This window comes from Medicago truncatula, chromosome 2 (assembly GCF_003473485.1).
Source record: "Medicago truncatula cultivar Jemalong A17 chromosome 2, MtrunA17r5.0-ANR, whole genome shotgun sequence".
Classification (NCBI taxonomy): Eukaryota; Viridiplantae; Streptophyta; class Magnoliopsida; order Fabales; family Fabaceae; genus Medicago; species Medicago truncatula.
Genome location: NC_053043.1, coordinates 50,333,900 through 50,358,616, shown reverse-complemented (window position 1 = coordinate 50,358,616; position 24,717 = coordinate 50,333,900). Strand labels below are relative to the sequence as shown.

The following is a 24,717-nucleotide window of genomic DNA, read 5'->3' as shown; positions in this document are numbered from 1 at the left end:
GTTTAGTCCTTACAAAAAAAATTGTTCAATTTTAGTCATTATTTTGCCTTTTTAGGGACTAAAACAGTCATTGTTGGGTAAAAGTGTAATGACAGTAGGAACAAAAACGGAACAAAATTTATGTAGGACTACTAAACTTGTTGCAGCTATACAGACTCATAAATGGGACTACCTACATGACATTAAATCTAATGCACAAAATTAAATGAGATGTTATGGTAACAATGGTAGAATACATATGTGGTAGGCGGTCGAGTGTACATGAAATTGCAGCCATACAGACTGAAGTCATTAACCAAAAAGATGAATGAGAAACTCAATCCTAGATTGTAATATGGTCTATTAAAAATCAATAAGATCATATACAGGACAAGTTATTTACCAACTTAATATTCCACCTAAGAATAAGATCCATAAAATTGACCGGTAATGCAAAAGCCATAGATTAGACGATTATATGCTTCACGACCACGCCTGATCTTTTTAACAAGCATTTCAGAAAATAATTCAAGGGCTATCTCTGCAGAGCTTAGATATGACTGTATTATACAACAAACTGACATTAATATTGTCTATAGTTCCAAAATCACCATGTGGTGCCTGTGTGGACAAGTATATGGCCTTATTTTAAATAGAGAGCCGAACCTTCTATTTTATAGGAAAGCCCTCATCACAGGATGGGTGATATGACCTGATCATCTTGACTAACTGAGTTGAGCAAACATCTATAAATAATCTATAATATAATATATTTATGATTAATTTGAATATTTTGAAGTATTTTTTATCCCAAGATTCCGAAGTCTAAAACCCTATCTTTGACTACTTAGCCTTGTTTATGAAATTTGGAATCTGTCATGTGGCTTGGTTGACAATTTATTATATGGACTGGTTGGATGACAATTTAGAGATGTAATAAGTTGAATTGAAAGCAATGAGGCAGTGAAAGAGTTTACTAGAAGATACTTTGGTTATGGATGATTTTGTAGGAATTGCTGCATTTGTAGTTGTTGGGTCTTCAATTACTAGTATATTCTTTTATGTATTACAAAATATAAAAATTGAATCTCGACTCATAATGATATTCCTTACAATATTAAAATATAAAGAATTGTAGGACCCTTTTAAATTTTGATAGGTTTTTTTTTGTTTAGTGGTGGCCGGATTCGAACTCCAAACTAAGATATCCTTACCAAAAATTTTATAAAATTTTGAAGATATTTTTGAAGAATAATTTTTTGATGTTGAAGATAATAGTAGTACAAAAGTATGGCAATGAAAAAGAATGTACTACAGACAGTCTAGAAGGAAAAGGGATATTTTTGTGTGCAAGTGTTGATGATATATGGTCAAAGCCACCGAAAAGGATTCATGAATTTGGATGGGAATCTTTGCATCAATTTTGTTCATATAACGTAGGAGGGTCCAACAATACATACATACTTGCCTTCTAAAACCCGCAAAATATATTAGATAGGCTGCTTTACTATGCGACGACGACATGGTCATCTAGAACCCTACGTGTACGTGGGATCCAAATTTGATTGGGCAAACAAATTGATATTAATAATATACCCACTTGGGTGACATGATCATGTTATTTATATATTAAATATCAATCAAAATCAATTATACTATAATAACTTTATTATCTTCTATATCTAGATTATCTGTATTTTAAAATAAAATAGTGATGTCTCTTTCATTAGTAAACATGAATTGTTGAATCAAAACTGAATAATTTTATTTTAATCTCTAGATCATATTTAAAATACAAATCAGTTGTTGGAACAAACATATCTTGATTAATTACTTTTGACTTAATTATAAATAAATAAAGAGTGTTTTAGTTTGTGTTTATGTTAGACCGTTAACAATAAAAAACGAAAAATCATTCATATATCTAGAAGTTGAATATTTATTATAAAATAAAATAAAAAGGAGAATAAGTTGAATATTTATTGGTCCACAGTTGTTTTCAACGCAGAGAAGAACTGATCAATTTTTTTGACAAAGCCCCCATATAACATCTGTTTCTATCCATCTAGAAGTCCAAAATGAAACACTTTACACATGTTTTCTTTTTTCATAAGCAAAAAGACTATACGCATATGATTTTCAAACTTCTTGAAAATAAATATCCTTGCTGTTCAAGTAATATGATTTTAACTTCTTTAATTTTTGGGTTAATAGGCCTTTACCTCCTGTAATATAGATCACTTTTGGTTTTGCCCCCTGTAAAAAAAAACTTTAGATTCGATCCTTGTAAATTTTTTTTGTTTTGGAAAACCCTCCTAGACCAGCTGACTATGCATTTTTGCTGATGTGGCATGCTCCGTCACCTTTTTTGGATGACGTGGCAGGCTGACTGTATAATTATTTTTATTTTTATTTTTATTATAGGATACACGTGGCATTAATGATTTTTTTTTTAAAAAAAATTTAAAAAATTCTTAAAAACGAAAAAATATTATAAAAAAATGAAATAAATTCTAGAAAAATAAAAATATTAAAAAAAATGATTAAAAAAACGAAAAATAATTATGGAAAAATTAATTAAAATCTGGTAAATGGAAAATAATGAAAAAATATAGAAAATATAGTAAAAAAAATTCTGGAATAATTTAAAAAATCTGGTAAAATGAAAAAAATATAGAAAATTTAATAAAATAAAATCTGGAAAAATTCATATATCCATATTATTTTCAATAGAGGAAACATTTAAAAATTCTGGAAAAATAAAAAAAAAAATTCATATTTTTTTTTCGAAATTAAGAAGTTTTAATTTATAAAAAAAATAAAAAATTCAGCAACTTAAAGTATTTCAAAATTTATGAATCTAATAAGAATAGAATTAAAAATGAAAGTTCAGATTTTTCTTTCGAAATTAAAAAGTTTTTTTTTTTTATTTTTTATACAGAAAATCAAAATATTGGAAAGTATATTCATAATTAAAAAAACATAACATTAGATCGTGAAGAATATAATTTCGATATACATTAATTTTTTTATATAGAATTTCGATTTTTTTATAATTTTAATTTAAATCAGATTTTTTTTAATAATTTTATTGAAAATTTTGATATATATTAATTTTTTTTTTTTTTCCAGATTTTTTTATTAAATTTTCTAGATTTTACTAGAATTTTTAAATTTTTTTTAAATTTTTTTTATTTTTCCATAATTATTTTCGTTTTTTTAATCATTTTTATTTTTCCAGAATTTATTTTATTTTTTATAATATTTTTTTTAAAAAAAAATCATTAATGCCACGTGTATCCTATAAAAAAAAATAAAAAATAATTATACAGTCAGCCCGCCACGTCATCCAAAAAAGGAGACGGAGCATGCCACATCAGCAAAATACACAGTCAGCTGGTTTAGGGGGGTTTTCCAAAACAAAATTTTTTTACAAGGACCAAATCTAAAATTTTTTTTTTACAGGGGACAAAACCAAAAATGACCTATATTACAGGGAGTAAAGTCCTATTAACCCTTAATTTTTTGATATTATTGCTGCTTCCTCCAGATTTATATCAAAGGGATTTTATGTGAGGTTCTGCTTTTAGACAATGTCATTGTCATATCTTGTATTCTATCTTTTTCCTTTTTCTTTAGAAGAACCTATATCTTTTTCCAACTAATTAAATTTAAAACTTTACATGAAATGAAAATAACACATAGTGTATCTCTCACCTTTTACTTATAAATGTTAATCCGTCTCGGTATATTTAACCTAATTTTTTCTTCTATATTTTTGTATTTAATGTTTATCTAAAGTAAAATAAAATTATGTTCCTAATTAGATATGATGATATTTTCTTAGAAAGGAATAACCGTTAACATGTCTCGCTATACTTAACTTAATCTCTTACTTATAAATGTTAACTCGACTCGTTATACTTAACCTATTATGTTACGTTACGGTACCAAGGACGATGTCATGAAAATATTATGTTATGGTACAGTACCAACGTCTATGCTTCTTAATATTATGAAATACTATATGACAATCATGACATTGATCTAAACTATTTATTACCTATATATTACCGTCAAATATTACCTTCAATATGACTCATGCGTTGGTACGGATCGATGGTATAGTGTAAGTAACTTTACAGCCGTACTAGTCGGTGGTGTCCTTGATTAACTCACCGCTTTTTATTGGGTAGTTTTCTCATGTTTTGGGTTTTTTTAGTACATTTAGACTTTAGAGGGATATTTTTCTGTTTTTTTTTTTGCTTTTCATATTCTATTAATATTCTTTCTAGTGTGTTTGCCGAATAACACCAATGTGTGGGTTTTGCTTTATGAATTTTTAAGCATTTCTCAATGAGTGAGCTTAGCCTTAGCCGCCGTGCTTTGATTGTGATAATAACCACTACTAATATTAAAAAAAAAAAAATTCCCGTAAACATAGCTCAGTTGACAGAGACATACATTATTATATGGCCGAGGTTCGAACTCCGAACTCCCACTTATTCACTTTAAAAAAGATGAATTTTAGTCAAACTGCTTAACCAAAAAATAAAATATTAAAAAAAATATTCTGCTAAGTTATGCCCTAAACATAAACGTTAAAAAACACGAATAAAAATTTTATATTAGAATTTTTTGACCAAAAAGAGATATGAGGGAGTACATTCAAGTGTAGAAAAGTGAAGAATATAAACTTCACTGCTGAAACTTAGTAGTAGAGATGAGAATAGCTTATACCAAGTTAGTCTTTGAAAAACTTAAGTTTGACTTGTCAAAAAATTTAAGACGTAAGTATGACATGCAATTTGTTACAGGTTTATCTTTTAGACATGTGTTTGACCTTTTGAAAATTTGATCTGACTTGTTAGACATTTTAAAAGTTTATTCCATATGAACACCATCAACTAAGTAATCAAAATCATATTTTAATTATAGTTTATAATAATACACTTAGATATGCAAAACAAATTAATGTGTATTAATAAACATAAATTACTGAAAATATTAAGAAATTTATAATATAATTCGAAGTACAAAATATAATATAATAATATTAGTAATAAACAATATTATTCATATTTATCTATGTAAGACGACCTTATAGATTTAAAAGGTTTTTATATGGCTTGTGACCTGACTTTTTTAACTTAATAAACTTTTTAAAAAAGTTTAAATCTTCCGTATTTAAGAAAAAAAACTGACCTGACCTGTCTTGTCGTAAATTATATCATAAACCCATCAGGACCAGTTTAAAGAAGCTGCCACTAAAGCAAGGGTTTTAGACCTCCAAATTTTTAAAATTCGCTTTAAGACTACAAATACATTGGGTCGACCTGAAACTCTTATACAACGACTTGAACTAATTTCATCCCTACTTATAGTTACATCATGAGCAATGTTATTTGAACAACCATTTATTGTGACAATTTTTTGGACAACTAAATTATACAAAGAAATTTAGGCAGTGACACAAAAATCAAAGCAATAGAGAGATAAAATAAAATAATAATGTGAATATAAAAGAGAAAATTGTCAAAAAATAGTTGTTGAAATATCATTTGGCTTTCTCATTACATAATAGTAGATCATATGACCCGTGTTCTTTACTTTAGGACCCGTTATTATTCACTAATCACTATTCACCGGTTAACTAAAGTACTTTATTTGACCACTAAAAATGAAATCATTTCTTTTTCAGTACGGTCTCCATTACTGACTCCTTTATATAATAATTTCTTTTTTAAATAAATTATTTCTTATAAACTCTTAACATTTGACTTTTCAATGGCCGCCAGATTTTTTGGAATCAAAAATCAAACAATATAAATACACACATATTTTCCCATTCCCATATTCATTTTTTCACAAAACACAATCCTCAAAATAGTAACAAAACAAAACACTTCTCTTTCTTCATCATTCTTTGATTCTTTCATAGTGTCTTGTCTTATTAATTTTCAAAAAAACAAGAACAAGCTTGTGTTAAAGCTGTTTCACAACAGCACAAAAAATGGAGGGAACAGATATATACAGAGCAACAAATAGTTTACGAGCTCGAAGTTCAACTGTATGGAGACAAAGTGGAGTTGAGGTTTTCTCTAAATCTTCACGTGAAGAAGATGATGAAGAAGCTCTTAAATGGGCTGCCCTTGAAAAACTACCTACTTACAATCGTCTAAGAAAAGGGTTGTTGACAGCTTCTCATGGTGGTGCTCATGAAGTTGATGTTGGTGATCTTGCTTTTCAAGATAAACAGAAACTTTTGGAGAGGTTGGTTAAGGTTGCTGAAGAAGATAATGAAGGGTTTCTGTTGAAGGTTAAGGAGAGAGTTGATAGGTATGTTGATAAATACTTTTTTGTTTGCTTGATTTCTAAGTTATTCTGTTTTCACGTAAGATATAAGCTGTTTTCAAAAGCTATCATGGAAAACAGCTTATGGATATGTTCATAAGATATTTCTTTAACAAAAGATCAAATTTAAAGTTAAAATTGTTTTGATGATAAGCTATAAGTTGTTTTCAGAAGTTATCATGGAGAGTTTATGGAAATAAGCTAAAACCAGCTCATGGACATTCCATAAGCTATTTCTTAAACAAAAGATCAAATCTAAAGTGAAATTGTTTCTCTATATGGTATAAGCTGTTTTCAGAAACTATTATGGAGAGTTTATAGATGTAGATAAACTAAAATAAGTCAATTTAAGCATGCCCTTATTAATCAGTTTCTTATGTCATAAGTCATTTACTAATCATGTTGTGTTTTTCCTTCTTACTACAGAGTTGGACTTGATATTCCAACAATTGAAGTTCGATATAACAATCTGAAAATTGATGCTGAAGCGTTTGTGGGAAGTAGAGCTTTGCCTAGTTTCATCAATGCTGCTACTAATGTTATAGAGGTAAGGAGTGAAAAAAAAAATTATAGTACTTCATAAAATGACTGAAGTTTTTTCTTTCTTCGATCTGTTTTGCTTTTGCATTTAAGTCTCACAAGTAACCAAAATATATCTTTCTTTGTTTCAGGGTGTATTGAATTTTCTTCATATCATCCCAACCAAAAAGAGGCATGTGGCAATTCTTAAAGATGTTAGCGGAATTGTTAAACCTCGTAGGATGACACTACTTTTAGGTCCTCCTGGTTCAGGAAAGACCACGCTTCTGTTAGCCTTATCTGGAAAGCTTGATCCAAGTCTTCAGGTAAATAAAATCATATAACTCATTAGTAGCTCAAAGGTGGTAAACTTTATATCTAAAATTATTTAATTTGGATGCCGAATTCTTAATTCGTACAGCTAACTGGGAGTGTGACTTACAATGGCCATGGACTGAACGAGTTTGTACCTCAAAGAACTGCGGCTTATATCAGCCAACATGATGTTCATATTGGAGAAATGACTGTGAGAGAAACCTTGGCTTTCTCAGCAAGATGCCAAGGAGTTGGATCACGTTATGGTTAGTCTATTTTTACTACCTTGTTAATGTTTTTTAATATCTAATTTGAAATGTGGCTAAAGCTTAACTTGTTAAACAGACATGCTATCCGAGCTTTCTAGAAGAGAGAAGGCAGCAAATATCAAGCCTGACCCAGATATTGATGTCTACATGAAGGTATGCATTAAATAAGCTATTATCAATCAATATCGGTAATGGTATAGTAATTGGATATACTATACTATCTTTGCATCTCTAATTTTATTTTGATATAACAGGCAATTGCAACTGAAGGTCAGGAGTATAGCATTTCAACAGATTATGTACTCAAGGTAAGACTTAAATATAGTTCAATTATTATACTTATCCTCTCATAATCGCCAGATCAATAAAAACAACTGACTTTAATCAGAAGTACTAATAAAGTGATTAGTTGACAATGAAACTTTTTACATTGACAATGTATCAAAACTAAACTCATTGCATTTTTGATTGGCTACTCCCAATTTACGTTGTCCTTGCATGGGCTCTATCATGTGTTGCATGCCATAATAAAGTTGTGTTTCATGTTGTATGTTGAATTTTTTTACAAGCCAACGGTATTAAGTTGTATATTGTATAATTTTGTAGATTTTGGGGTTGGATATATGCGCGGATACCATGGTGGGAGATGAAATGTTACGTGGTATCTCTGGAGGACAGAGGAAGCGTGTAACTACAGGAGAGATGTTGGTTGGACCAGCCAATGCATTGTTCATGGATGAAATTTCTACTGGGCTGGACAGTTCCACAACTTTTCAGATTGTGAGCTCTCTGAGACAATATGTTCACATTATGAATGGCACTGCAGTTATATCACTGCTCCAACCAGCACCTGAGACTTATGATCTTTTTGATGACATTATCTTAATCTCTGATGGCCAAGTTGTATACCATGGCCCCCGCGAATATGTTCTTGACTTTTTTGAAACAATGGGTTTCAAATGTCCTGAAAGGAAAGGTGCCGCTGACTTTCTTCAAGAAGTAACTTCCAAAAAGGATCAAGCACAGTACTGGGTGCGCAGAGATCAACCATACAGATTTGTAACTGTTACTCAATTCGCTGAGGCGTTTCAATCCTTCCATATTGGTAGGAAACTTGCTGAGGAGCTTTCCGTACCATTTGACAAGACGAAGAGCCATCCAGCTGCTTTGACCACCAAAGAGTATGGTCTCAACAAGACGGAGCTTTTAAAGGCTAACTTCTCAAGAGAGTATTTGCTCATGAAAAGAAATTCCTTTGTTTACATCTTCAAGCTAACTCAGGTTTGGAATCTATCCCGCTCTTTTTATAAATATAAGCAAGTAGATATTCTTTTTCATTTATACATTCATCACCATGATTTTCTGTGACATAACGGTTTGTTCTTCATGCTTTGTTTTTCAGCTTTTCATCATGGCATTGATAGCAATGACACTGTTTTTTCGGACTGAGATGCATCGCAATAATCAGGATGATGCGGGTGTTTATGCTGGTGCTTTGTTTTTCACACTGGTAACGATGATGTTTAATGGAATGTCTGAGATTTCTATGACCATTGCTAAGCTTCCTGTTTACTACAAGCAACGAGACCTTCTATTTTATCCCTCATGGGCATATGCTATTCCTTCGTGGATTCTCAAGATTCCCATCTCATTAGTGGAAGTTTCTCTATGGGTGTTTCTTACCTACTATGTTATTGGATTTGATCCAAATGTTGGAAGGTAAAAGAAATTTCTTTTATTCTGTTTGGAGCATGTGGTATTGAATGCCACTTCTATCTTGTTTGCATTTGATGTTACTTATGATGTGAGGTCTTGAATTTTGGCAGGATGTTCAAGCAGTTCCTTGTGTTGTTTTTCATGAGTCAGATGGCTTCAGGATTGTTCCGAGCCATCGCATCCCTGGGTAGAAACATGATTGTTGCCAATACATTTGGGTCCTTTGCAGTTCTCACACTTCTTGCATTGGGTGGCTTCATTCTCTCAAGAAGTAAGTTAAATTGACTAACACATTTAATTTTAACAAAAAAAGATAAAAATGTTGTTAAATTTAATTTTTTGTAAAGACATGAAGCCTTAGGTAATTAATGTTTCTTACATTTTATTGCTATTGAAAACAGAGGATATCAAAGGCTGGTGGATTTGGGGTTACTGGATCTCACCTTTGATGTATGGGCAGAATGCTTTGATGGCCAATGAATTTCTTGGGAACAGTTGGCACAATGTAATTACTTGAGCTTGCTTGCAACTTTATAATTCATCTACTTTTGTTTGAGAAATTTACAAGCCTGATTTATTTTATATACTTAATTATAGGCTACTTTTGATTTGGGAAAAAATTATCTCGATACCCGAGGGTTCTTCCCACATGCATATTGGTATTGGATAGGCGTTGGGGGATTGGTTGGATTTGTGTTCCTTTTCAACGCGGCATTTGGTGTGGCTCTCGCTGTACTAGGCCCATTTGATAAGCCTAGTGCAACAATAACTGAAGAAGATTCAGAAGATGATTCATCTACCGTACAAGAAGTTGAATTACCACGTATTGGTGAGCTTTCTTGATTATATGCATATCACTCATGAAGGCAAACATATTGTAGTTTATCATATAGTTTAGTAGCTGAACATTTTTCCTATTGTCTTTCAGAAAGTTCAGGTAGAAGAGATTCTGTTACAGAATCCAGCCATGGAAAGAAAAAGGGAATGGTTCTTCCATTTGAACCACATTCTATCACTTTTGATGATATTGTATACTCTGTTGACATGCCAGCGGTAAGACTCGCACAAAGTGATATGTTCAGCTTTTAGATATGTATAACAATTCATATTTTCTCAGACAAAAATGATTTTTCTCACATGACTTTTATTTCAACTGGCAGGAAATGAAGGAGCAAGGTGTTACAGAGGACAGATTAGTGCTTTTGAAGGGTGTTAGTGGCGCATTCAGGCCTGGTGTACTTACGGCTTTGATGGGTGTAAGTGGAGCTGGTAAAACAACTCTGATGGATGTTCTGGCTGGTAGGAAAACAGGTGGATATATTGATGGAGACATCAAGGTTTCTGGGTATCCTAAAAAGCAAGAAACATTTGCTAGAATCTCCGGTTACTGTGAGCAGAATGATATCCATTCACCTCATGTTACAGTTTATGAGTCTTTGCTTTACTCAGCGTGGCTTCGTTTACCTTCAGGAGTTGATTCCAACACCAGAAAGGTTAGTTAGTACATGGTTTATTCGGCGTGGCTTTGTTTACCTTCGTTTACCTTACTTAATGAACATTACAAATGGTTGCAGATGTTTATTGACGAAGTCATGGATCTAGTGGAGCTGAACTCATTGAGGAACTCTCTAGTTGGTTTGCCTGGTGTGAGTGGTCTCTCAACTGAACAGCGCAAGAGACTGACTATTGCAGTTGAACTTGTGGCTAATCCATCTATAATTTTTATGGATGAGCCTACTTCTGGTTTAGATGCTAGAGCTGCTGCAATTGTTATGAGAACTGTAAGGAACACAGTGGACACAGGAAGAACAGTTGTGTGTACCATCCATCAGCCTAGCATTGACATATTTGAAGCATTTGATGAGGTATGTAGTGAATGGTCATAAAAAATATTAATGACAAATGAATCTGCCTTTTTTAGTTCTTTTCCTCTTCATTAGACTTGAATCTGACATATTATACATATGCATTTCTAGCTATTCCTTATGAAACGTGGAGGACAAGAAATATATGTTGGACCATTGGGTCGTCATTCTACTCATTTGATCAAGTATTTTGAGGTAGGATCCTCTACTTAAATGAAGTATTACCTTACGGGAATGACTCTATTTCTTGATTGTAATTAGTTACTGAAATTTTCAAATAACTTTCGTTGCAGAGCATTGACGGAGTGAGTAAAATCAAAGACGGATATAACCCAGCAACATGGATGTTGGAAGTTACAACTACCGCACAAGAACTTAATTTGGGCGTTGATTTCACTGACTTGTACAAAAATTCTGATCTATATAGGTAAACTAATGCATACAGATATTAATCAATCAACTATAGAAGCTATTGTTGTCATGTTTGTTTTTCTTATTTGCTACCTGCTTAAACTATTTTGTATGGCTCTCCAGGAGAAACAAGCAACTTATTCAAGAACTTAGCGTACCTGCTCCTGGTTCAAAGGATCTTCATTTCCCTACTCAATTCTCGCAGTCTTTCTTGGTCCAATGCCAGGCCTGCTTATGGAAACAACGTTGGTCATATTGGCGTAATCCACCATACACTGCTGTGAGGTTTTTCTTCACTACATTCATAGGCTTGATGTTTGGAACAATGTTCTGGGACCTCGGTGGAAAACAGTAAGTCAAACAAACTACTTTTAATTAAAAAATAAGTTCATAATATTGACAAAATATTATATTTTGTCATCTCCCTCTGTTTATCTACGCTGGAATACTAATTCCTTTTGGTGACTTGCAGCTCAAGTAGACAAGACCTTCTGAACGCTGTTGGTTCAATGTATACCGCTGTCCTCTTCCTTGGAGTACAAAATTCTTCTTCTGTGCAGCCCGTGGTTGCAGTGGAAAGAACTGTATTTTATAGAGAAAAAGCTGCTGGAATGTACTCTGCCTTACCCTATGCATTTTCACAGGTAACTATTATCATTGTTTAATCTACTGACATTACTATTATTATAACTATTACTAAAACTATTACTACTACTACTACAACTACTACTACTACTAATTTAGTTTGCAAACTGAAAATTCTCATATTAACAACTCCCTCTTTATTACAGATTTTGGTAGAGTTGCCTTATGTCTTTGCCCAAGCCGTGACATATGGAGCTATAGTCTATGCCATGATCGGATTTGACTGGACTGCAGAGAAATTCTTGTGGTATCTATTCTTCATGTACTTCACATTGCTCTACTTCACCTTCTATGGTATGATGGCTGTGGCAGTGACACCAAATCACCATGTTGCTTCTATTGTGGCTGCTGCATTTTATGCAATTTGGAATCTCTTTTCAGGATTTGTCGTCCCAAGACCTGTAAGTATTAGTATATAGTACATTGTGAAAGACTGTTTCAATGGATGTATGTTATATGTATCCTAACCATTTTCTTGCCTTTTGATAACAGAGCATTCCAATATGGTGGAGATGGTACTATTGGGCATGTCCAGTTGCATGGACCATCTATGGATTGGTTGCATCTCAATTTGGAGATATAACTACTGTTATGTCGACCGAAGGCGGAAAAGATGTAAAGACTTTCCTTGACGACTTTTTTGGTATCCAACACGACTTCATAGGATGGTGTGCACTTGTGGTCGGTGGAATTGCCGTGGGCTTTGCCTTTATTTTCGCTGTTGCAATCAAGTCCTTTAACTTCCAAAAGAGATAGTTTGCACTCTTTCTCCAACAAGAAAGATTCTTTTTATTTTTTATTTTCCCTCCCCAATTTTTCCTAGCTTGTATAATACCTGTATCTATATCCCATGCCTTAGTTTCTTAGGAAATTTATTTCCCCTTTGTTTGACACAATTTAAAGCTTCCTTTATAAATGTACAAGCATTTGAATTTGAATAAGACAATAATTTTGTATTATCATTTTGATCATCAATGAAAGATAGTGTATTTTTTTAGACCAGCCTTTTATGCTCATTTTTGAGTTCTTAATTCTAAGTTCCTTTGATAATTGATATTGTTCAACTTAATACTGAATTTGCATACAAGAAGTTATTTGCATCAACTGTCAAATATGTCCTGTGTGACAAGGCTGGAATATTAAATTCAGCCTCTTCAAATTTGGTGCATATACATAATTGTTTTGTAATGAAGAGCTGTGTAACTTTTGGACTGGCGCATTTTGGTTTTCTTCATGTTGCTTTACTAGTCTTATTATGTTATGCAAAAGTTGTATGACTCATAGTTAAGCGAAACGAATTGTTTTAAGTGGGAAGGGGATAATATAATGTGAACCGTGCTATTTAAATACAAGGTGTATGTAAACCCTAAACTGGAAATAATAAAAAAAAAAAAAGGAATTACAAGGTGTTACCAAATATTGTTTGTATATCCCTTTGTTTCTTCACTTCTTGATTATTTTCTATCTAAGATGTTATTCTAACAAAGAAATGTTATTGTAACTTAGCATAAAGCCACCCCATATTCACAATTCATTATATGAAATCAATGTGATCCTACATTTTGGAAATGGATTCCATATAAATAGTGGAGTCCACATTGATTTCATCCAATGATAAAGTAAGTATTAAATAGAGTGCTAAAAAAATAGTGTTGCTAGCATTCTTCTTTTGACAATGTTTTTTTTAAGGAGACAAAATGTTATATTTATAGAGTTTTTTTCTTTTTGGTACAAATATTTAGAGTTTAATTTTGATACTCTGTGCTTCTTTCTCAAATTTTTTTTTTTTTTGATAAATTGTGCTTTGTGTAAATTTTCTTTCATAGTCAACTAATAATTGTAAATCCCTTAAAAACAGTATAAATCATATAATGCATGATTCTAAGGTAGTTTTGACTAAAATCAAACTTAACGATATAACAATTTATGATTGGTTTATAATGTACTTTCATTTAGTTAACATGTTAAGGACATCTTCAATTAAAGTACTATATTATTTCAAGAAATTTTATAAGTACTTTCATTTATATTTACTAGACTTTTGACCCGTGCGACGCACGGGTCTTGTCGGCTATAATAGAGACAAATGAATAATCTTTAACCCGTAAGATATCGATCAATAAACGCAAATTAGATTATTAGAGATACAATATTACAATCAAATTTTTCTTACTATGTCCTTCAATGACACTTGAATCTTATCAAATTTTACATCTTAGTTCTGAAAAGCTAATTAATTAAAGACTGTTATTTTATTTTATCACAATATATTATTGGGGCATTATCTTCACGTTATTTTTTAAATTATAAATAAAAAAGATACAATATTATATTGTTGCACGGGTCAATTTTATTTATTTTATTACTTTTATAGTTAAACAAAAAATTGACATGTAATAATTGTTTTAAATTTCTACTAACATGAAAAACAAAGTCACTTCAATTAATAGAATTTCTAAACTACACATACAGCTCTAAAAGGAATAATTACACTTTGATATTTACTAAAAGTAATAATATATTTTTCCAACCAAATACATATCATATCTGCATATATCATAGAATTTAATAATAGAAGAGATCTTATACAGTGTATTAATTATTTTGAAGATGTGCGCTCGGTTGAAGAGCTCCGTATTTTTCAAGGGATATAGCAATAAATGTAATTTAATGCAGTTCATGGTTCCTAACAAAATTTTTTGAATTTCAAATTGAAGAAGTGTTGGAAGAAAATACATAATTAGGGTTAGCACTTAGCAATTAATGTGAATCATTTGGAGGGAATTTTCTAGGTTTAGTTGTTGCAAACCTAATAAGATTAAAGAGTAAAGGATTTTGTCATTTAGATTCTTCGAAATTGATCCTAAGAGAGGCTAAATAGATTAACAAACTTCAATTTCATAGGGTAATTTGTTAATTTAGAGGATTTTGTTATCTTAAACTTATGATACATACCAAACATTGATTCATTCTAAGAATTGTATCATACATCAGCCACCAATTAAAATCTATCAACATATTTTTTTAAAGTAAACAAATATTTTGGCGGTATAAGCAGCAAATATTGAAATTATACAAATGCTTTTGAATGTGATTTCTCATAGTGATGTTAAGCATTAGAGTAACTATATTGAATGAGTGGGTTGGATTTAGTGGAGAAGTTAGACTTTTACAACATAGTGAACCAAAGTTTAAATATAAAATAAGAGAGATATTCATATTTAATATCTGACATGTTTCAAAGATGATTATCAATTTACAGGGAAAACAAAGTAATGAAATATCAATCAAGCTAACTATGTTAAGAAAAAAAAGTTTTAGAGTGAGTTTCTTTTTTTATCATTTACCGAAAGAACGAGAGGTCTTTTACGTGGAGAGAGTTGTATTTTTTTAGTTCTACACTCAAGTCGAATCGAGTCACCAAAAGGACAAATTTTGCATATAAGTATACCATTTCAAGAGAGAATTTGCTCGTAATCTTTAAAAAAAAATCAAATTAAAAAAAAAAAACTAATCAAATTGCCAATGTGACTGACATGACATGTCATATCACGTAGACAATAAACTTTCACGTACATATAGAAAAAACTTACGGAAGACAAGTTGCTTAACATCTAACGATTTCAAGAAAGATTTTTTTTTTCCTTTTTTGGAATTTCAAATGAATTTTCTTATTTACTCTATAACCGACGGATTCCATTTGTGTACCATAAATGCATGAATGTTACATGACATTGGTCAACGCAACTGTGATACATACGTCAATTCAACTAATTTTTTTTTTTCTCTCTCTCTCTCTCCCGTAAAAATATTACTCCCTCCGTTTTAAAATGAATGTCGCTTTAGCCAATTTGCACACGGATTAAAAAATGGAATGAAATAATCATTAGATATAACACTTTTACTAAACTATTATTAATAAAAGGGTGATTTACCATAAGCACACTTCTAATAGTGTATTTTGTCTATAAATAGACCATCAAAATAAATGATCAAATTACTGATTTTTTTTTTTTTCGGTCAATAAAACCGTGAAACTTTACACACAAGAAAAAACCGTTAAACTTGGTTGGAAAAAAAAAGTTATGTTTGGAGCAAAAAAAATATACACGAGTTAAATGTCAAGGTTATGATTGTTCTAGTTGTCAATATTTTGGAAGTGAGGACTATAAAACAGTAAACATGTGAAATTCCAACTTTTCAAACATTATGTTTTTTGAAACATGAAAAGAAATGACGTCGCTGCTGAGATAATTATAGTTGATTCCTAACTACCGTTTTTTTTATTGGAATGGTATTCTCTTGTTTTTTCTTTGATTTGATTCTTATTAGTAGTATTTATTTCTCTATTATTTTTCGTTGTATAATATGGCTTAAGCCGACTTGTTTTAGTCCTATAATATCTATGAAAAATATATTGCCCTGATTTCATTTTTTGAATTATTTGCAAAGATTAATTTTTATGTAGCGAAAGTATAAAACTTTTCTACCAAAAAAAAATGCATGTAATCATTAATGTAAAATAGATATTGCAGATGTTTTATGAATTGATTTTGAAGAATGTGATCACATAATAGTTTGATTTAATGTTTAGAACCTACTTTGTTCGAGAAGGCCGTGCACTTTACTCTGAATAGGGCCCACAACAAGTTAGACACCTTAACATGTCATGTAGGACGAAGTTTCCTCATGATGACCAACCAAGATGCCTAGTCTAGTCCTCCTTCATTATTTGACCATTTGACATATATTTCTCTCCTGTCCCTTCTAAAAAACACGTAAATTTCAACGTTTGACTCTCCATTGCCGCCACTTCTTTGGAATCAAAGGTAGTATATATACAAACATGTTTTCTCATTCCATATTCATTTCCTTTTCCACAAAGAAACATCAATACAACAAGTTTTTTTCCATTCATCATTCTTTCATTCTTTCATTATATTCTACACTTCATTTAGTTTATTGTTTGGGTTCAATTCATAATAACATTGTCTTAAAAAGAAAAATCAGAAACACACAAGCTTGTGTTAAAGCTGTTTCATAACAGCAAAAATGGAAGGGACTGATATATACAGAGCTACTAATAGTTTAAGAGCAAGAAGTTCAACTGTTTGGAGACAGAGTGGAGTTGAGGTTTTCTCTAAATCATCTCGAGAAGAAGATGATGAAGAAGCTCTCAAATGGGCTGCACTTGAAAAGCTACCTACTTATAATCGTCTAAGAAAAGGTTTGTTGACAGCTTCTCATGGAGGTGCTCATGAAGTTGATGTTGGTGATCTTGCTTTTCAAGAAAAGCAGAAACTTTTGGAGAGGTTGGTTAAGGTTGCTGAAGAGGATAATGAAAGGTTTCTGTTGAAGGTCAAGGAAAGAGTTGATAGGTAACTATTATAGAAAATGTACTTTTTTTGCTTCATTGTTTTCTTTTGATCTTATTTCTCTCATAACTCAACATGTTTTGTGTTTTTTCTTCTCATTATAGAGTTGGACTTGATATTCCAACAATTGAAGTTCGATACCAGAACCTGAAAATTGATGCTGAAGCGTTTGTGGGAAGTAGAGCTTTGCCTAGTTTCATTAATGCTGCTACTAATGTTGTAGAGGTAGGGATAGATATCAGAACCTGAAAATTGATGCTGAAGGCTTTTTCTATTTCTATTTTTTTTATTTTTGCAGTTGAGTCTCCCAAATAAAAATATATATATATATATATATATCTTTTTTTTCAGGGGGTATTGAATTTTCTTCATATCATCCCAACCAAAAAGAGGCATGTGTCAATTCTTAAAGATGTTAGCGGAATCGTTAAACCTCGTAGGATGACACTACTTTTAGGTCCTCCTGGTTCAGGAAAGACCACACTTCTTTTAGCCTTATCTGGAAAGCTTGATCCAAGTCTCCAGGTAAATAAAATCATATAACTCACTTGTAGATCAAAGGTGGTAAACTTTATATCTAAAATTATCTAACTTGGATGCCGAATGCTTAATTTGTACAGCTAACTGGGAGTGTGACTTACAATGGCCATGGACTGAATGAGTTTGTACCTCAAAGAACTGCTGCCTATATAAGCCAACATGATGTTCATATTGGAGAAATGACTGTGAGGGAAACCTTGGCTTTCTCAGCAAGGTGCCAAGGAGTTGGATCACGTTATGGTTAGTCTATTTTTACTACCTAGTTAATGTTTTTTAAAATCTAATTTGAAATGTGGCTAAAGCTTAACTTGTTAATTATTTTTGGGATCCAACAGACATGCTATCCGAGCTTTCTAGAAGAGAGAAGGCAGCAAACATTAAGCCTGACCCAGATATTGATGTCTACATGAAGGTATGCATTAAATAAGCTATTATCAATCAATATCGGTAATGGTATAGTAATTGATATACTATACTATCTTTGCATCTCTAATTTTATTTTGATATAACAGGCAATTGCAACTGAAGGTCAGGAGTATAGCATTTCAACAGATTATGTACTCAAGGTAAGACTTAAATATAGTTCAATTATTATACTTAGCCTCTCATAATCGCCAGTTCAATAAAAACGTCCGACTTTATTCATAAGTACTAATAAAGTGATTAGTTGACAGTATAAAACTTTTTAATTGACAATGTATCAAAATTAAACTCATTGCATTTTTTATTGGTTACTCCCAATTTACATTGTCCTTGCATGGGCTTTATCATGTCTTGCATGCCATAATAAAGTTATGTTTCATGTTGTATGTTGAATTTTTTACAAGCCAACGGTATTAAGTTTTATATTGTATAATTTTGTAGATTTTGGGGTTGGATATATGCGCGGATACCATGGTGGGAGATGAAATGTTACGTGGTATCTCTGGAGGACAGAGGAAGCGTGTAACTACAGGAGAGATGTTGGTTGGACCAGCCAATGCATTGTTCATGGATGAAATTTCTACTGGGCTGGACAGTTCCACTACTTTTCAGATTGTGAGCTCTCTGAGACAATATGTTCACATTATGAATGGCACTGCAGTTATATCACTGCTCCAACCAGCACCTGAGACTTATGATCTTTTTGATGACATTATCTTAATTTCTGATGGCCAAGTTGTATACCATGGCCCCCGCGAATATGTTCTTGACTTTTTTGAAACAATGGGTTTCAAATGTCCTGAAAGGAAAGGTGCTGCTGACTTTCTTCAAGAAGTAACTTCCAAAAAGGATCAAGCACAGTACTGGGTGCGCAGAGATCAACCATACAGATTTGTAACTGTTACTCAATTCGCTGAGGCGTTTCAATCCTTCCATATTGGTAGGAAACTTGCTGAGGAGCTTTCCGTACCATTTGACAAGACGAAGAGCCATCCAGCTGCTTTGACCACCAAAGAGTATGGTCTCAACAAGACGGAGCTTTTAAAGGCTAACTTCTCAAGAGAGTATTTGCTCATGAAAAGGAATTCGTTTGTTTACATCTTCAAGCTAACTCAGGTTTGGAATCTATCCCGCTCTTTTATATAAGTGAAATAGAAATTCTTTTTCATTTATACATTCATGACCATGATTTTCTGTGACATAACTGTTTACTCTTCATGCTTTGTTTTTCAGCTTTTCATCATGGCATTGATAGCAATGACACTGTTTTTTCGGACTGAGATGCATCGCAATGATCAGGATGATGCGGGTGTTTATGCCGGTGCTTTGTTTTTCACACTAGTAACGATGATGTTTAATGGAATGTCTGAGATTTCTATGACCATTGCTAAGCTTCCTGTTTACTACAAGCAACGAGACCTTCTATTTTATCCCTCATGGGCATATGCTATTCCTTCGTGGATTCTCAAGATTCCCGTTTCATTAATGGAAGTTTCTCTTTGGGTGTTTCTTACCTACTATGTTATTGGATTTGATCCAAATGTTGGAAGGTAAAAGAAGTTTCTTTTATTCTGTTTGGAGAATGTAGTATTGAACGTCACTTCTACTATCTAGTTTGCATTTGTGTGTTACTTATGATGTGAGGTCTTGAATTTTTGGCAGGATGTTCAAGCAGTTCGTTGTGTTGTTTTTCATGAGTCAGATGGCTTCAGGATTGTTCCGAGCCATCGCATCCCTGGGTAGAAACATGATTGTTGCCAATACATTTGGGTCCTTTGCACTTCTCACATTTCTGTCATTGGGTGGCTTCATTCTCTCAAGAAGTAAGTTAAATTGACTAACACATTTAATTTTAACAAAAAATGATAAAAATCTTATTAAATTTAATTTTTTGTAAGGAAATGAAACCTTAGCTAATTAATGTTTCTTACATTTTATTGCTATTGTAACAGAGGATATCAAAGGCTGGTGGATTTGGGGTTACTGGATCTCACCTTTGATGTATGGGCAGAATGCTTTGATGGCCAATGAATTTCTTGGGCACAGTTGGCACAATGTAATTAATTACTTGAGCTTGCTTGCAACTTCATAATTCATCTACTTTTGTTTGAGAAATTTGCAAGCCTAATTTATTTTATATACTTAATTATAGGCTACTGCTGATTTGGGAAAAGATTATCTCGATACCCGAGGGTTCTTCCCACATGCATATTGGTATTGGATAGGCGTTGGGGGATTGGTTGGATTTGTCTTTCTTTTCAACGTGGCGTTTGGTGTGGCTCTCGCTGTACTAGGCCCATTTGATAAGCCTAGTGCAACAATAACTGAAGATTCAGAAGATGATTCATCTACCGTACAAGAAGTTGAATTACCACGTATTGGTGAGCTTTCCTGATTATATGCATATCAGATATCACTCATGAAGGCAAACATATTGTAGTTTATCATATAGTTTAGTAGCTGAACATTTTTCTTATTGTCTTTCAGAAAGTTCAGGAAGAGCTGATTCTGTTACAGAGTCCAGCCATGGAAAGAAAAAGGGAATGGTTCTTCCATTTGAACCACATTCTATCACTTTTGATGATATTGTATACTCTGTTGATATGCCAGTGGTAAGATTCGCACAAACTGATACGTTCGGCTTTTAGATATCTTTAACAATTCATATTTTCTCAAACAATAATAACTTTTCTCACATGACTTTTATTTCAACTGGCAGGAAATGAAGGAGCAAGGTGTTAGAGAAGACAGATTAGTGCTTTTGAAGGGTGTTAGTGGTGCATTCAGGCCCGGTGTTCTCACAGCTTTGATGGGTGTAAGTGGAGCTGGTAAAACAACTCTGATGGATGTTCTGGCTGGTAGGAAAACAGGTGGATATATTGATGGAGACATCAAGGTTTCTGGGTACCCTAAAAAGCAAGAAACATTTGCTAGAATTTCTGGCTACTGTGAGCAGAATGATATCCATTCACCGCATGTTACAGTTTATGAGTCTTTGCTTTATTCGGCGTGGCTTCGTTTACCTTCAGGAGTTGATTCCAACACCAGAAAGGTTAGTTAGCACGTGCTTTATTCGGCGTGGCTTTGTTTACATTTGTTGACCTTACTTAATGAACATTACAAATGGTTGCAGATGTTTATTGATGAAGTCATGGATCTAGTGGAGCTGAACTCGTTGAGGAACTCTCTAGTTGGTTTGCCTGGTGTGAGTGGTCTCTCAACTGAACAGCGCAAGAGACTGACTATTGCAGTCGAACTTGTGGCTAATCCATCTATAATTTTCATGGATGAGCCTACTTCTGGTTTAGATGCTAGAGCGGCTGCAATTGTTATGCGAACTGTAAGGAACACAGTGGACACGGGAAGAACAGTTGTGTGTACCATCCATCAACCTAGCATTGACATATTTGAAGCATTTGATGAGGTATGTAGTGAATAATCATAATAAATATCAATGACAAATGAAGCTTCCTTTTATAGTTCTTTTCCTCTTCATTAGACTTGAATCTGACATTATCCATATGCACTTCTAGCTATTCCTTATGAAGCGTGGAGGACAAGAAATATATGTTGGACCACTGGGTCGTCATTCTACTCATTTGATCAAGTATTTCGAGGTAGGATCCTACTTTAGTTTAATATTACCTTAAGTGAATGACTCTCTTTCTTGATTGTAACTGGTTACTGAAGTTTTCAAATAACTTTCATTGTCCAGAGCATTGACGGAGTTAGTAAAATCAAAGATGGATATAACCCAGCAACATGGATGTTGGAAGTTACAACTACAGCACAAGAACTTAATTTGGGTGTTGACTTTACCGATTTGTACAAAAATTCAGATTTATATAGGTAAACTAATGCATATGGATATGGATATGAATCTATAAACTATAGTAGCTATTGGTGCCATGTTTGTTTTCTTGATTTGCAACATGCTTAAATTGTTTGGTTCGACTCTTCAGGAGAAACAAGCAACTTATTCAAGAACTTAGCGTGCCTGCTCCTGGTTCAAAGGATCTTCATTTCCCTACTCAATTCTCGCAGTCTTTCTTGGTTCAATGCCAGGCCTGCTTATGGAAACAACGTTGGTCATATTGGCGTAATCCACCATACACTGCTGTGAGGTTTTTCTTCACTACCTTCATAGGCTTGATGTTTGGAACAATGTTCTGGGACCTCGGTGGAAAACAGTAAGTTAAACTATTTATAGTTAAAAATTAAGTTCATATTATTCGCCAAATATTATATTGCCGTCTCTCTATTTATCTACACTGTAATTCTAATTCCTTTTGGTGACTTGCAGCTCAAGTAGACAAGACCTGTTGAACGCTGTTGGTTCAATGTATACCGCTGTTCTCTTCCTTGGAGTACAAAATTCTTCTTCTGTGCAGCCGGTGGTTGCAGTTGAAAGGACTGTATTTTATCGAGAAAAGGCTGCTGGAATGTATTCTGCCTTACCATATGCATTTTCACAGGTAACTATTATTGTTGTTTACGCTGCTGAAATGATTATTACTTAATTGAGTTTGAAAACTTGAAAATCTAATATTAACAACACCCTTTTTGTCGCAGATTTTGGTAGAGCTACCTTATGTCTTTGCTCAAGCGGTGATATATGGAGTTATAGTCTATGCCATGATTGGATTTGACTGGACCGCAGAGAAATTCTTGTGGTATCTATTCTTCATGTACTTCACATTGCTCTACTTCACCTTCTATGGTATGATGGCTGTGGCAGTGACACCAAATCACCATGTTGCTTCTATTGTGGCTGCTGCATTTTATGCAATTTGGAATCTCTTTTCAGGATTTGTCGTCCCGAGACCTGTAAGTATTTGTATAGAGTACATTGTGAAAGACTTTTTCAATGGATGTATGTTATATGTATCCTAACTGTTTTTTCTTGCCTTTTGATAACAGAGCATTCCAATATGGTGGAGATGGTACTATTGGGCATGTCCAGTTGCATGGACCATCTATGGATTGGTTGCATCTCAATTTGGAGATATAACTACTGTTATGTCGACCGAAGGCGGAAAAGATGTAAAGACTTTCCTTGACGACTTTTTTGGTATCCAACACGACTTCATAGGATGGTGTGCACTTGTGGTCGGTGGAATTGCCGTGGGCTTTGCCTTTATTTTCGCTGTTGCAATCAAGTCCTTTAACTTCCAAAAGAGATAGTTTGCACTCTTTTTCCAACAAGAAAGATTCTTTTTATTTTTTATTTTCCTCCCCAAATTTTCATTTGCTCATATTGTATTTGTTGTAGCCATCTTACATGCAGTAGTTGATAGGAATTTTATTTCACCCTACTGCCAATTTGCAGTTTCTTTTGATACATGTACAAGCATATAAATGATGTAATACTTTTGTTGTATTAATTTGAGTTGTCATTGAAATATATTTTGAGGCCAACCTTTTATAATCACTTGAGTTCTTATTTCTTCTTCTCTTGATAATTGATATGCACTCTCAATGCTGAATTTGAATGCTAGAAGATATGCCTGAGCTGTCAATCTATCAAGTGATCTAGACTTAATTTTCCTAGTCAAGGAAGGAATCTATGCAAAATTATGTGTATGCAGTGTTATACCCCGCTAACTAGTTTTAGTAAATAAAAAGTTTTTTCAGAACTCAGTTTTATATAAACACTAATTCAATTGATATTCTCTATTATAGACCGTGCATGTAAATATAGCATTGTTTGCACTCTTCCAATGTGTATTAAAATGAAAATTCTGGAAGAATCTTCCTTGTTGGAGTTCCATGGGTTCCTATTGCTGAAGTGTTGTCCCCTTTGCCTTTCATTTTGCTGATCAAATAGAGGCGACATATACTCCCCAAGCTGTTTAGTCCAAACCATGTTATGGAACTAGACGCAGCTTCTTCTTTTTTCAATGACAAAATGTTAGTGTTTAGTTGTTAAATTAGTTTTTTATCCTTTGTTTGGATTTGAACTAGGATTTCCAACTCATTATCTTAAAGGCTTAATTACACTTTTTGTCCTCGCATTTTGACCAACTCACGAAAATGGTCATACCTTTTTTAAATCAAACAAAATCGTCCCTAAACTATATGTTTTTTGTAGTTTTAGTCATATCTCCCCCTATTTCCAACTCCAGAAACGTACAAAAATGATAATTTTAGTCCAACCACCTATGCTCAACCATAAAATAAACAAGGAATAAATCATGTGGGTAAAAGGAATCTACTTGTTCAGCACACAAACCAAGAAAAACTCTAATTTCTAAGACATGTTTCAGGTATGTAATATGTCTCGAAAATTAGCTTAGTGTGCTGAAT

At 32.9% G+C, this 24,717-nt stretch overlaps 2 protein-coding genes across 2 annotated transcripts; both read left to right on the top strand.

The window, feature by feature from the left end:
• Positions 1–5,992: 5,992 nt before the first annotated feature.
• On the top strand, positions 5,993–13,075 carry LOC11436363 (pleiotropic drug resistance protein 1). Its single transcript, XM_039830921.1, has 20 exons — positions 5,993–6,318; positions 6,760–6,880; positions 7,005–7,178; positions 7,274–7,433; positions 7,513–7,589; positions 7,691–7,744; positions 8,043–8,717; positions 8,839–9,155; positions 9,263–9,423; positions 9,554–9,657; positions 9,750–9,981; positions 10,081–10,205; positions 10,313–10,645; positions 10,727–11,017; positions 11,129–11,212; positions 11,311–11,444; positions 11,552–11,779; positions 11,901–12,072; positions 12,220–12,474; positions 12,566–13,075. The coding sequence occupies exons 1-20, from the start codon at positions 5,993–5,995 to the stop codon at positions 12,827–12,829; spliced, it is 4,287 nt and encodes a 1,428-aa protein (XP_039686855.1). The 3' UTR covers positions 12,830–13,075.
• A 4,050-nt stretch (positions 13,076–17,125) lies between these two features.
• Positions 17,126–23,595, top strand: LOC120575725 (pleiotropic drug resistance protein 1). The gene is made up of 20 exons (XM_003597770.4): positions 17,126–17,451; positions 17,553–17,673; positions 17,800–17,973; positions 18,069–18,228; positions 18,324–18,400; positions 18,501–18,554; positions 18,853–19,527; positions 19,645–19,961; positions 20,074–20,234; positions 20,364–20,467; positions 20,564–20,792; positions 20,899–21,023; positions 21,131–21,463; positions 21,545–21,835; positions 21,945–22,028; positions 22,127–22,260; positions 22,374–22,601; positions 22,715–22,886; positions 22,984–23,238; positions 23,332–23,595. Exons 1-20 carry the CDS (start codon positions 17,126–17,128, stop codon positions 23,593–23,595), a joined length of 4,284 nt encoding a protein of 1,427 aa, XP_003597818.1.
• Positions 23,596–24,717: the final 1,122 nt, after the last annotated feature.